This window comes from Anas acuta, chromosome 3 (assembly GCF_963932015.1).
Source record: "Anas acuta chromosome 3, bAnaAcu1.1, whole genome shotgun sequence".
Taxonomy (NCBI): Eukaryota; Metazoa; Chordata; class Aves; order Anseriformes; family Anatidae; genus Anas; species Anas acuta.
In genome coordinates this window covers 85,563,758-85,577,802 of record NC_088981.1, presented here as the reverse complement: position 1 = coordinate 85,577,802, position 14,045 = coordinate 85,563,758, and the positions used below count along the sequence as shown (strand labels likewise).

Genomic DNA, 14,045 nt, shown 5'->3' with positions numbered 1-14,045 from the left:
CAAACCTTAGCCAACATAAATAACATCTGATCTCTCAAAAGCTATCAGGAGATGAACCCAAAATGGGCATGAGTAAGTCAAAACAAATTCATTTTTAAATTCAAGCGCACACTGCAGGAATGTTCAGTGGTGTTCTTCCAGCCCTAGACTTGCACAGTAATGTACTACTAACATGAGAGGACTGACTTTTACCAATGGTTTATATGAGTTTATTGCCATTTAAACACAGGAAAGACCAGACGATGTCACTGCTGAACTGAAAAATACTGGGGTATTGAGGGTATTCTTTGCACTGTCATTGGTACTCACCTTTCCCGCTCCTGCTCCAAGAGGTTGGTAAAGTCATCGCTCTTGTTCATGTAATCTGTATGTTTATGCTTCTCGTTTTCAAGCTCATAAACTGTGCGGCGATGGCATTTTTCTGCCAAAAGAAGCTGTTCCAGCATGCGTCGATATGTCTCCTTCTGCTTTTCTTCAAGCCTGTCCAGCTGGGTTGTAGGAAAGGAGAATAGGTTATTTTAGAGGTTTCCTTGCTTACTTCATCTGATTTATTAACAAACAGTGTCATGTTCGGTAAATGCAAGTCCCAGAATTTTACATCCTGCACTTTACATAAAGCAGTGCCTAAAAATAGGAGTAACTGTCCTGTAAAAATAATTTTTTTGGACAACGCGTTTGCAATAAACATTTACATCATTCTTGGATACACAAAGGACAGGGATTCATGTGGTTTTAGGGTAACAAACAATATTGGTGCAGTGCAGAATGCCTCCCGTGACAAGGTGCTGCATACACTCTCCTCATTTCACGTGGGAAAAGCAGTAACAAATCCCCAGGAGGAATACATGCTCTCAGACCCTAGGACCCCAAGTTCAAGTACCTCTACAGGGACATGGGCACCTATGTGAGTAGCAAAATATAAGCTCAAGGCTGAAATTTGAACTTCATCATCAACACAGTTGTACCTGTAGGACTGCTGAGATAAAAAGTCTGAATGTAGTGTGTTCTCCCCACCTGGTGCCCAGCCCCTGTGGGAGTTGCATCTCCCTCTGCCCCAGCTTCACCAGAAAGCTGCAGTTTCACAGGGTGCCTCTGCAAACTGGGGGAAATAGGAGAGCAGGAGGGCTGCAGCTGCTCTCAAGCAGCCCTCCAGAAGCTGACCACGACAGTCAAAAAGAGACGATCCATTTTGTAAAGGAACCAGGTTGGGTTCAGCCTTTGAGAGTAAATCTTTTGCACCATCCTATTTTAGCTCCCACATAACCTCTGTGGACCTAGACATGACAAAAGTTACTGTAGACTGAGGTCCCTGTAAAATTATCATCTTCTTTAGACAAAAGACCTGTTAAGCTCTTTTACTCTTGATAGCCAGTATTTCATGCATGCTCCCAAACACTAATGTCTGCTTTCCTTATTTACTATCACCCCCCTAAAATCCCAGAAGATACTGCAATAGGGGTGCAGAGTATAAAGATACCCTGTGGTAGACACAATTCCTGGTTAAACAGTAAATGTTCTGAACCAAGGAACTATGAAGAGTTGGACAGATGCTACAGTGCACTGTACGGTATGTTATTGCGTGCTCTTTCTCCATGCCCTGGACTGTTAAGAAACTATAACCATAAGCAGTGGTTGCTTATTTTGGCGTTCACACTGGCCTCAGACATTCCCAGGTCTATTCTACATTTATTTATTGCTTAGATTTTAAACCAAGGGTTTAAATCTTTGGTTTAATGTCCTGCAGATCTCCTTTAGGGCTGAACTGACTTCACAGCCCTGGAACTGAAGAGACATAAAATGATTAGGGATTTGTGATCCTTTAAATATAGTCAAAGTCAATCTCTGTTGGTCTTCTTTCCCTAACTACTGCTGTGATAGAGCTTTAGTATGCCAAGAAAGTCACAGAGCACTTAGCAGTGCTGTAAGCAATAGAGGTTGGAGCTTATAATTGAAAGGAAATTTGGAAAACAAAAAAGCAACACCCAAATATTTTGTTCTCATTTACCTGCACCAGCCCTAAGGAGCATACAAGGTCCATATTGTTTGTGTTCAGACCCTATGATTTTGCTTACAGTTTATTCTGATGGTTGAGAGAACAAGTATATTCAATTTTTCTTCAATTTTGTGTAATTTGCACAAGAATTGTATTATCCTCTTGTGAGCTTTGCACACATGCAAAATACACAGAGTTTCGCTTTTGGTTAGGATTCCCCCTGCACAGACTTGTAGATGCAAATCAAGAAGTTATTACCTCTGAAATTGGTTTCTCATAGACGTCTTCCCCTATAGATTTTTCTTGGGCAAGGATGGCATCTCTGTGTAGCACTCGCAGCACACTCTCTGGAGCGGCAGACCCGTAATGAGCTTCTAAAACTTCAGGTTTGGTTTTCTCTGTCTTCAGCATGTGGATCACATCCTCTCTTGCCTGTAATATGGCAAATCAGTACCATAAGCCAACGTGCTAACCAACAAGGGAAAGAGGGAAAATAGGGGCATTTCATATGTACAGACTGCATACACAAAAATAGCATAAATGAGAAGAATGCTGGGCTGCCAATGCAAATATAAAACTTTGGGAGATATCAGAGTAAACACAATCTGTGTCAAGCAAATGTAGTCCCTGCAGGCATTAATTATTCTATTCCTGCCTGTCATTACATTTGAATGCAGTGGGTTTTTATCTGGGTTGAAAGTAAAGCCAGGGAACATCATTAGTCTTCATGTATTTTTTCACTTATTCCCTGTCCATGCTGTTTACTGACTGCAGTAAGGGAATGAGTAAAAGAAGAAGCACCAGTGTACTGAATTAATGTTTCTCAGACAGCCTCTAGTCAAGTATTTCCTAGTAGCCCCCTGCCTGACTTTGTGGCTACAGGTTGTCTTCAAGTAGCTTTTTAAATAAAGTTTTCTCAGTTTAGTTTGCTTAAAAAAAAAAAAAAAAAAAGGGAGCTCCTTGGTTTGCCTGGAGGGCATATCTCTCACAAGCCCAAAGGGATACAAAGCAGAAGGGTACATGCACCAAGTTTTCTTTTGCTTTCCTTTCAGATAGTCAAGCATGTGAGCTTGGGAAGCAAATTAAGAGCTAAGGAAAAGTTTGGATATTTTAGGAAAAATCTCTTGCAAATCCAGCCCCTATATAAGCAATGACTGTTTAGGATTTATGAACTGGCCAAAGCTTCATGCTTTTCCAGTGTTCGTAATGGCAGTCTATATTATCCCTGTAGCAAATCTTAAATCTTTACCCAATACCACAGAGACATCACAGCTCTACAAAACCATCTGCTTTTGAAATGAGCAAGGAAATAATCTCAGGAAATGACAAAGACCATTTAATCTTTTCTTAATAAAATAGAGTAACATGAAAATAAATAAAAAATGAGCTTGAGGCAAAGATCATGCCACCCAATTGAGAACTAGGTGAATTATAAACAGCTAACTGTAGGGGCTTACCCTGTACAACATTTTGTAACCTTAAGTAAAAGCTTTATATGTCACTCTGTCTGCAAGATACAAATAACAGACTGGAATGGTATTAAAGTTTTTTCAGCATGAGTGTGGGAAGGGTGCATCGCTCACAGATGTCAAAACTACAAGTGAATTATGCAGGCCAGTCACAAGGAGTGCCAAGAGAGCCTGTCCACCTCCCTGCCTCACGTCCCGGGAATATGCCACTCTCGGAAAAGAAAAAAATGATATTTTAGGAAAGTTTTAGTTTCAAGAACATATCGTTTTTTATATTCCTGTAAAAATAACAGTTATCTTAGTGTCTTTGTTACTATGAGGCTAGTGCTTCTAGTCTGAGAAATGTTTTTTTCCCTCCGTGGTGAATGAATGCAATAACCATTATATGCTCTGGCAAAGCAGAGAGTAGGAAACCTCTCTGTCCCGTCACCTCACTACAATCAGCAGACAATGACTGCATTGGGTTCCTAAAATAAATGGTCGACTCTTCTTGTTGGCACCTACCTCTTCTGGTTAGTACCTACTGCTGAACCCACTAAATGGCACCTGAGGACCTTGGCCTCAGTTTCCTGGCCATGTCTGTGTTGTCTCAAGGCATGAACCCGGTGTCCCATTGCCAGCTCCACACCGCAGGCATGCTTATGGGGAACACTGAAAATATGGGAACAAAGGAGGCAGCACCTTTTTGCCCTGTGCACCAAGGGCCACGGACACAACCATGCTGAAACCTTGGCTCATTTTAGTGCTGAGCACAGGGCGCTCCAAACCCCCACTTCTCAGGAACAGACCCACCTGGGAGCCTCGGCTAAGGGAGGGGGGAAAGGGGGAGGAAGGAGGGTGAATTCATTCTCTCCTGTTGCAGCTGTCAGGCCCCACATGGCATAATTAAACATTGACAGGTAAAGCAAACAGAGACAACTCTGGTGTGGTGATTTAGTGCCAGTAAAGCTGACGAGGGACCAAACTGCCCTTCCCAGTGAGAACGTTAGCCCCTGTCCAGTTACACACGGCTGTGCATACTTTCCTTCCAGCCTCATTAGTCTTTAATCATTGACGACTGAAGTGGAGCAATGTTAGCAAGAGGGAATGAGAAAGTCCCTGAAGCATTTTAAAACTCGCCAGTTAAGAGAGGTTTCTGGATGTTGAAGGATTGGGTCCCCTAAGAGCCATCAGGAGAGATGTCAGGGAGCAGGTGAACAAAGGACTGACACCCCAAGTGAGAAAGGGGAAGGTGTCCAAATTCAGACAGAGCTTTGAAGGTTTGAAGGTCCTTAGTCACAGAACCACTGAAAGGCTGAGGCTGCCAGGGCCCTCTGGAGGCCATCTGCTCCAACCCCCTGCTGTAGCTGGGCCACCTGGAGAAGGGGCCCCAAGACAACGTCCACTTATTCACTTTGCCATCTTTAAAGGAAAGCTGTGACACTCTAAGCTCCAGAGCACAGAGCAGAGCCCTGGAAACCCTGAACAGAGAGGCCCCTTGCTGCAGGTCGAGGAAAGGGTTGCCGGCCTGTGGGACAGGTTGGGTGGCACCTACCCCTTCATGTTCCCCTTTGTGGGCACTCAGGACATGGATGACAGTAGCATGGCAAGGTGCCTTCTGCCTTTTCTGGGTTTGGCCAGTGCTCTGTCATTATCTTTTCAAGGGTATCGCCTACTTCACCAAGTACTCTGTTTCCATGGATTTATGATAACAGTTTGTGAAAAGAAAACTAACAAACAGACACTCAGGTTGCTAGGAAGCACTGGAGAAAAAAAAAAAAAAAAAAAAAAAAAAAAGGAGGCCTTGTGCTAATAATAAACTGGAGGGAAATTTCCTTTTATTTGGTCAGAGACAAAGCCTCAGCACAGAAAGATTCTGCAGTGCAACTACCCCACATCAGGGTAGTTATGTCCTAACTTCCCATCAACCTTGGGATTTGAAAACCCCAATTAACCTCTCTGAAGCTCTTTCAGGATAAATGTACAGGGAAGGAGATGAAACTGCAGGCCTGTATAATTCATGATTTCTTGTTTCCTCCAAATGACTAATTTTCCACTGAAACTAGAAGACCCATAAGGAGATGTTTTCTTTCCACATATGGGGAACAGTTATCACTGTATTAAACCTCAGGACACAGAACATTTCCAGATAACAAGTCAGAATAATCCTGGGGAGGAACATTTGGGTTACTTCAACACATGTACCTGCAAAGAGGTACAAGAGGTCCCTCTTCCTAGGTAGAAAGAGCTATACTGGCAAGCTGTCCCTACTGATGGACATCTACTTTATGTGCTTCCATTGCCTCAAAGCACAATGCTGTTTAGCATAAATCATAAGCTAGGAGGCAAACAAAAGGAAGCGATTTCAAATGGGAAGTAAACTTGTATATAAATCACAGGCTAAAGTTCTTAGCTATTTTAGTGACAGAAACATTGTGCTTGGCAAAGGAAGACCCTCTCTCATGTCCACTTCTTTCTGCTGGTGCTCTGATGAGAGAATACTACAATTATTTGTGTAAGTCCAGAAGACTGCAAATAGCCAGAGAAGGTCTTGAAAGCCAAGATACAGAATTTAGAAAATAAGTGTATTTGCCTCTTCAGCATGTTGTGACTTAAATTGTCCTCCAGAAAACTTGAAGATAAGCTTCTTTTTTTACTGTTGAGATTGTGGTTTCTCAGAAAATAAACACATTTTTCTGCTAATAAAGTGCTCTCAAACAGTTCATCCTCTAAACTGTAGGAATGATCAAGTCGGATGAATGAGCAGTTCAATTTTACCTCCTAGAAATTCTCTCAAGGCAAAAAACACAAATGGCCATATAGGTTGAGAGGTGTTTTTCCACATTCGTTTTCTTCAGGAGCAAAGCCTGCTTAGAGCCTCTCTGTCCACCAACCTCCTACTGTCCCTGCTGAGAGAGGAACTGCAACATCAAACTGTATCATCTGTCTAAGCCTCGTTTTGTCCTTACTGGAGGTGCCCAAATCTAAAGGATGATGACCTCAAGTCTCTAGTAAATCCACAGAGGGGCTGAAATTCAACCAAACACTGCTGTCCCGCAGAGCTTCTCCTGCTCTCCTGTCCCACTTCTCTACTGCCCAGTGGTTGCAGCACCCACTTAGGTGACAGGGTCAATGTTTCTACCTGGGAACAGGAACTCCCGCAGCACAATGCTCTCCTCCCCTCAGGCCTGCACGCTGGCTGCCCCGCTGGAAGGCCAACAAGAGGCCACTTTTCACACGGTTACCCTGAAATACTCACTTTTTGGCAGAATAAAAGAGAAGGGCTTTCTTCTGCTTACAGGCTTGAGCAGAGCAGGGGTCTGAGTTCCAAACCTCACTTTAATACGTGCCTAGTAAAATATTTAAATGATATAGAAGGGATGTAAAGAGGTCCCTGCATAAAATTGAAACCATTTAGGAAACAATAGCATGACTCTGCTGCTTGTAAAAGGGGACTGGCAGCCTAGCAACCAAATTCCTGGTCAATGGAAAGACTGTTACACAAGCCCAGCATTCGGACGTGCTTCCTCCTCCTGCACTGCCCTGCCAATTTACCACAGCCCTCTCTCCCCATTCCCACAGTCTTTGGCCTCTCCCGTGAGACTGTGAACAAAACTTAGCACCCACTAAACGGGGAATTTTTGCGATAGCCCATTTGTCACCTGGGAAATGGGACTGGGCTGGTCAAACTCGTTTCATATAAGGCATCTAGTAAATTGGGAAAAAAATTCAGTTGCATTCAAGATGGGCCAAATGGATTCAAAGTAATCACTGTCAGATGAGAGGAAAATCCAACTTGAGATCCTTTGCCAGGCCATTTCCTAAACTGTTCTCATGAATTTTGTTTGTTCATAAGTTGTCTTCCTGCAAATTCACAGTGTTACTGCTCTCTAAATCTGTAACCATGTCCCTTACAGTTCAGTGTTCGATCTAAAATACATCTAATGACTTCAGAGCAACCTAAACACTTCAATAACATGATGAGACTCCTCTCAATTTATTGAAAGTAGTTTTGAAAATTCAGGACCAGGAGCAGAGCTAAGAGGGAATACACTAATACAATATTTGGAAGTTCTGATATTTCCATCTTTTGAGTATTTCTTTCCCAGTTATCATGACACCCTGTTATGCCTGCACAAGTGAAAACACCAAGTAACAGAGGTTTAATGTTTATGAAATCATGTTTTTCTTGCTAGTGATTAATGGCAAGAAATAACTATAAAACCACAGACAGGAACCTTAACTTGTTACTTGTGGTGTTGTTACTTGTGTTTCACACAGCTCAGGTTATTAATAGTGCAACAGCTGCCCCACACTGCATCAGAAACTAGATAAGGTCACAGGTTCTCTGTGCAATGTTGTGATCTTCCCAGTGGCTGATTTCCTAAATTCCAGTAGACATCGCAAACTTCACCTAGAGCTAGCAAACATCACGACCAAGGCATGCCTCTAAAGGAAATTGGGAGGATGCTCTCACACTGCTTTCTGCACTATCCAGGACACACTCATGCTGTGTCACAGCCAGCAGGAATAGTCTTGTTTCTGAAAATTCCCATTAGAGACCTACAGCATTTTTGTTTAGTTTAATTTAATGAAGACAGCATCTTCGGGCAACAGTAGTTGAAAAACTCTATCTGTAAAACTTTCCTAACACTAATTCGCAAGTTTATACTCAGTAACTTCCCTTCTTTTCTTACCCTGGAAGGAAATTCAAGCAATTAAAAAGAAACCAAACTTTATTCATTTTGTATTGTGATGCTATGAGCACAAATAGAGAAATTAATAAAAGTTACCCTGCCTAATAGAACAACACCTGCTACAGGCTTGCTTCCCCAGGCTATCCCTACATACTGCTGCAAGGATTGAGTGTAAACTTATTTTCAGGGACAGATGCATTTAGTGCTTCAAAGCTAGGAAGTTAGATGCTTTACGGTATATTGCATCATACAAAGCTCATTTTTGCTTGAAACTCAAGAAATATTTTTGTCTCCTATACTGGATGTCTGAAGTAGCCATGTTTGTATCACTCACCTAATGGTTCTATCCATTGCAAATGGTAGGTAATGACATGTATGCGTTGTTTTTCTTGCAAAGAAGACAATGCAAGTTTTTTTTTTCTTTCCTGTCATCTTAGCTAAATTCCCTGATACTTAAAACTGTGGAGTTCACTTGCACTAATTTCTTTTAACATTTCTGGACTCAGGTCTGTGTGCGTGATTTGTGCTGGAAGTAGAGAGATGAGTTCAGTGCTGAGAAGTGACCTCCAATGCTTTTTGTACAAAAGTTTAGTGTAATATACCAGGAAATGCAAGTGATGTCCTGTGACACTGGTGATGTAAAACAGGGTTGTCCTGTATTGTTCGCACCGCACAGAACTTTCTGGCCCCATACAAAGCCCTTGGAACTACGTGGTGTATCTCATCCTGCTGTGAGTTATCTTACAGTGATAACACAGAAAGTCCTCCTAAAATCAATACTGAAGGAGAGGCACGTGATAGACCAGCTCAACCACTGCATAAATCCTCTGAAGTGGCTCCAGAAGAATTAATTTGGCCTCTTATGTTTAAAAACATCCGCACTAAAGATTGGAGAGCTGGGGAGAAGCAGCACTGAACAGTATATTACTTCTTACAGCAAGCTTCGAAACAGATCAAATGAGCACTAGAAGACATCTGTCTGTTATTTCCTGCCCACACAGCTTTGTTCTGCTTTATTGCCAGAGAGCTGCATGGATGATGTCACTTTTTTCTGAAGAAAACAGGCCACCAGAGCCTTTCACTGACATAATTAATTATCTGTAGTCTGGGCCACAGCCAGAAAATTCCCATGGTAAGGCCCCGAGAAGTATTAACTCCACACTGCTTGATGTTTTCAGAATTATTAGGGTCTGGGTTATCCTGCCTTTTCGCACTGAAAGAGCGTTTTGCTTGATATTATCAAATTGCAGGGCAGTTACTGCAGCATGAAGAATTACAGTGTCGTGATTTACTCGGCACAGAGAGACAGATACAGGAGGTCACCTTCAATTATGCGCACAAATCTGCATGTTGGGATGTGCTTTACATACTTCAGGAATGCACCACCAGGGCTAACCCCGCTGGTTCGGGTTTACCGTATCCAGCCATTCAGACCATACGTCTCAGCCAACTTTAAGCGTATAATAACATTTTGCACATGACCTGAAGCCCGGCAGCAAGCGGAGGCCCCGCATTGATGCAAGCAGCCAGCAGGGAGAGGGAGGAACATCTGTTAAAGCACCTTTTTGGACACTTGCGCAGGGAGAATCGTTAACGCCAGCGCAGGAGTGACTGCATTCACAGTTCAGGGCTGGTATGTGGCTGCTGTGTTGTGGTGTGCAACCTAACAAATGAGGTAATTAACAAATCAGCTTAACATCTCAGAGCAGCAGCTGGCAGTCACCACAATGCTTGCAAAGGCAGAGGAGACCCCCTGGTTGTGGTACGCCAAATCAGACATAGAAAACTCCAATAGCTTAAGTGCCTCTTCTGCCTTTTTCATACTAAAGAAATGATCTGCAGCTTTCCACATCGTAGGTGAGCGGCAGATCATGAGGCACTTTAGCAGCAGAGGAAATCAGTAAAATGCAACATGTTTCACACACATTAAGGTGTTTTGGTATTTTGGTATTGTGTAGTATGGTGCCTTCCTTTGAGACCTTCCCTCTGTAACCACAAATTATTTTATGATCAGTTAGCACATAATTAAGAGAGGAAAAAAAAAAAAGATAAAAAAGATGACTTATGAAAGGGTAATGAAAGGAAAAGCATTTTGTTTCCTCTTTCTTGTGTTATAATCTTCCCTTTAATGCTACAGTAAAAAGTCTGGACCATAACTCAAGAGATGTTCTGTCCATTAACCTCTTTTCAGTGTTTACCACATACAATTTAACCTTCACAATGCTCCAGTTTCCATTTTGTAAAGGAAATAATACTTACCAGAAATGCCAGGAGACTTAATTCATTAATACATACAAGATCCCCAGGTTCTAAAGTTTTGAATGCTACAAAAAAATAAAGCACTGGGACATCAATATCATTGCTCTTCTCTTCATTTCACTGTATTCCTCTATTTCTTCCATGTTTATGTATTTCTACATTACCATCCAATTTGCTGAAGTCCATGGGAAACTTAAAAGCATCTTAATTAGATGTGCAACTCAAGCTCTACAAACTGGTTTTTGAAAGTGTTTCATTGACTCTGTGAGGATCTGAAGCACTTGAAATTAGATGCTCTGACCTGAACGTCAGGTAGGTACTAGAAGATGCTGGTGTAAGTACCTCTTGGTGTTTCTCTGAGAGGAACAAACCCAAACAGGTATTTCTTTCTGCAGTCATCTAGCTGGCTTCTGGCAGGAATGAGCATGTGTGGAGCAGGTCAGAGTGAGAGACAAGCTGGTGCCACTGTGGCCATAGCTGTCAGGATGACAAAGTTCAGAGGAAATCCTTCTGCCTCGTCTGCAGAGACTGCATAACTCAGAGCAGGATACCAACAGCAGCAAGCGTGTATACATGTGTAATAAACTGTATACACAACTTTCTCTTGTCCAAGCATTTTGTTGGCTTCAACAAAATGTTTTCCAGTGCTCTGTGCTCCACGGATACACATTCAAGTTACTGATGACTGATGAATGGGCAAGAATAGCAGGGTTGCATTACAGCGAACACTTACCAGTACAGCCAACTACTTGAGCAAAGGAATAGTCAGAGGAGACAAGGGAAGTGGTGCGAGCTCTTAGAGAAAAGTGACTTTGCGAGGGCAGACAACAAAAGGTGCAGAATGAAGACTCCTGCCAATGCCCACAATGTCCTCGTAGCCTCCCACTGTCTCCAAAATCCCCCTGATTGTGTTCAACATCTGTCCTTCCTCTTGTCTTCTCCAAGCTTCTCTCAGATGTCCTGTCCCTTCTCCATCTCCCTGTTGAGTCCCCAGGAACAATACCAGAGCTTTCAAACTGCCGTATTGCCTGAACTGCTGAAACTGCCTGGGACAATCTTGGGAAATGGGCTTTCATTATAAAACTGACTCCATCAACACTTCTGCTCCCGTCTTGTCTAAACACAAAGGCCACAAATGCCTGGAAGGTACCTTCTAACTGTACTTGGGTCAGTCAGTTCCACTAATTTTGCTGGCTTGGAAGAATTTATGATTTTATTTTATTTTATTTTATTTTATTTTATTTTATTTTATTTTATTTTATTTTATTTTATTTTATTTTATTTTATTTTATTTTATTTTATTTTATTTTATTTTATTTTATTTTATTTACCAAAGAAAAATAGTCATTTCCAGGGTAAGAAGCTCTTCATTTGCAAAAATCCAAACCATTCCTGTCTTAGAAAAGGATTTCCCTTAATAATCTCTCAGCCCTGCATCAGTTTGAGTGCCGTGTGTGCACAGCTCTCAGAAATATGTCACTGAGCTTGTTTTACTTTGGACCTCATGCATAGTCCTACACTGAAGCCAGCAGTTTCGCAAAGATGTGGCAAGACACAGGATGTTCAGTAGGACCAGCCGTTTTCTATATTGAAATATTGCATTTCTCTCGTTTTAGTCAACCAATAGGTGGAGCCTTTAACCCTAGAAACAAGACACTTTCTCAGATAGCCATGTTCTCACAGTTGTTATATAAAGGCTTATATTTGCTTTTATTAAAACTCATTTTGGATGGAAAATAATCAGTTTTGCTCTCAAGAGCTTATCTGATTGTCAGCTGGAGAATAGGAGACACAAACTTAATAAATACACAACGGGGACAGCAAAGTTAATAAAAACAGACTTAGCTACAACTGAAATGTTAAATTAACAGCTGGTGACTCAGAGGACTGGACAGCAGTATGACACATAAGAGATATGCTTACTGCAAGCTCTCCTGAGAATCCCAGATATTTTAAAGGCAGAAAGTCTATGCATCTAGCATCTATCACAAATGGGTTGGCCATGTTCTCTCCCACAGAGTGAGCCTTTTCCCAGGAAAATGAGAAATGACATACATGTTCTCATTATTGTTGCACTGAGTGTACAATTCTTATTACACACATGAAAAAACAAAACCAAAACCAAACAAATAAAAACCTAGTCAAGTGACATCAGGTGACTAAAATGATTTGAAGAAGATTGCAAAGGAGGATCAGTTAAGGACACTGATCCCAAGACCAAAACTTAAAGTTGATCTGGGGCAGTACTTTCTGTTACATTTTGTACAGAAATACATTAATTAGAAAAAAAAAAAAAAAAAGAAAAAAAAGCTGCTCATCCTCTTCCCTCCCCTCTAGACAAGATGTTTAATGAATCAGAAACAGTTATTCCAGTATTCCTTCCTCTCCAGCTGACCCTCCAAGTCTAAACAACATGATCTAGCTCTAGTGAGTGCAGTTCAGGCATTAGCAGAGAAGGATGTTAAAACTCTGTGGAAGTGGTTTTCAGCCTACAGCTGTCCAGTCATACTGACATTTTATTAAGGATAATGACTTTGAAAAACACGTAATTCTAAAGCAGTTTTATTACCAAATAGATGATTGTGTCCATCACAAAAGTGTCCATCACAAAACCATCACAAAAAGTGATGGCTTTAAACTAAAAAACAGTAGATTTAGGTTAGACATTTAGGAGAAATTCTTTACTTAGAGGGTGGTAAAGCACTGGCACAGGTTGCCCAGAGAAGCTATGGATGCCCCATCCCTGGAGGTGTTCAAAGCTAGGCTGGGTGGGCCTTTGGGCAACTGGATCTAGTGGGAGGTGTCCCTGCCCATGGTAGGGGGGGTTGGAATTAGATGATCTTTAAGGTCCCTTCCAACCCAAACCATTCTATGATTTTTTCATTACTATAATTGATAGTACCTCTGCCCTTGATTTCACAGTAGTAAATTGCCTGAACAGCACAATTTAACTATATTTCAGTGAATTGTCTTATCTTTTTTTTTTCTCTTTTTTTTTTTTTTTTTTCATATACCAGCAGGATTCTATTTTAAAATTCATAATTTCTGTGACTTGCTAGACAAACCCTGTATTTCATGCATTTTGCACAGCAATGGTTGTGAATTGAAGAAAAGCACAGTTCATCTCTGGCTATAAATTTGTGGTCTGAAATCTACCCTAAATTTTGTCCTGAAAAAGCCTGCTCCACCAAGAAAACACAAACAAACAAGGACTCAGTCAGACAGGAGAGAATTGTTTAGTTCCTTGTAGTGATATTGCTATGCTAGCCCATACCACTTGTCTCCACATCCTCTTGTCATTTCTACATCCCCTTTCCACATTTCTAACTTGGATCCATTTATCACTGTTGCATCCCCCTTTCCTTACACTCTTTTTCTTCTGTTGCCCAAACTCTTTCCTCTCATTCTATTACCCTTGTCACCTCTCTCTCCCCAGATTAACCCTATCCTCACTTTTTCCCTGTAGCTCTGTCTATGCCAAGGTTTTTCTGTAGGGGGATTTGAATTTTGTCTGTGTGATATATTCAGAAAATACTAAACTCTTTCAATCCAATTAACAAGATTTCATAGTTATAAACACTTAGGCAAAGCTACTCTACACACACTTTTCTGTGGCTTTACCCATTCTTTACTTACTCAAGCTTCTCT

General features: G+C 41.4%; 1 protein-coding gene across 4 annotated transcripts in view; it reads right to left on the bottom strand.

Moving 5' to 3' along the window:
• Positions 1-14,045, bottom strand: part of FILIP1 (filamin A interacting protein 1) — a 102,698-nt gene that overhangs the window by 39,787 nt on the left and 48,866 nt on the right. For all 4 annotated transcript variants that reach the window (XM_068678147.1, XM_068678148.1, XM_068678150.1 and 1 more), the window contains 2 exons: positions 2,252-2,425; positions 310-488 (listed from right to left, as the gene is read on the bottom strand). In XM_068678147.1, coding sequence (XP_068534248.1) covers positions 310-488; positions 2,252-2,425 — 353 coding nt within the window. The remainder of the gene's footprint in view (positions 1-309; positions 489-2,251; positions 2,426-14,045) is intronic.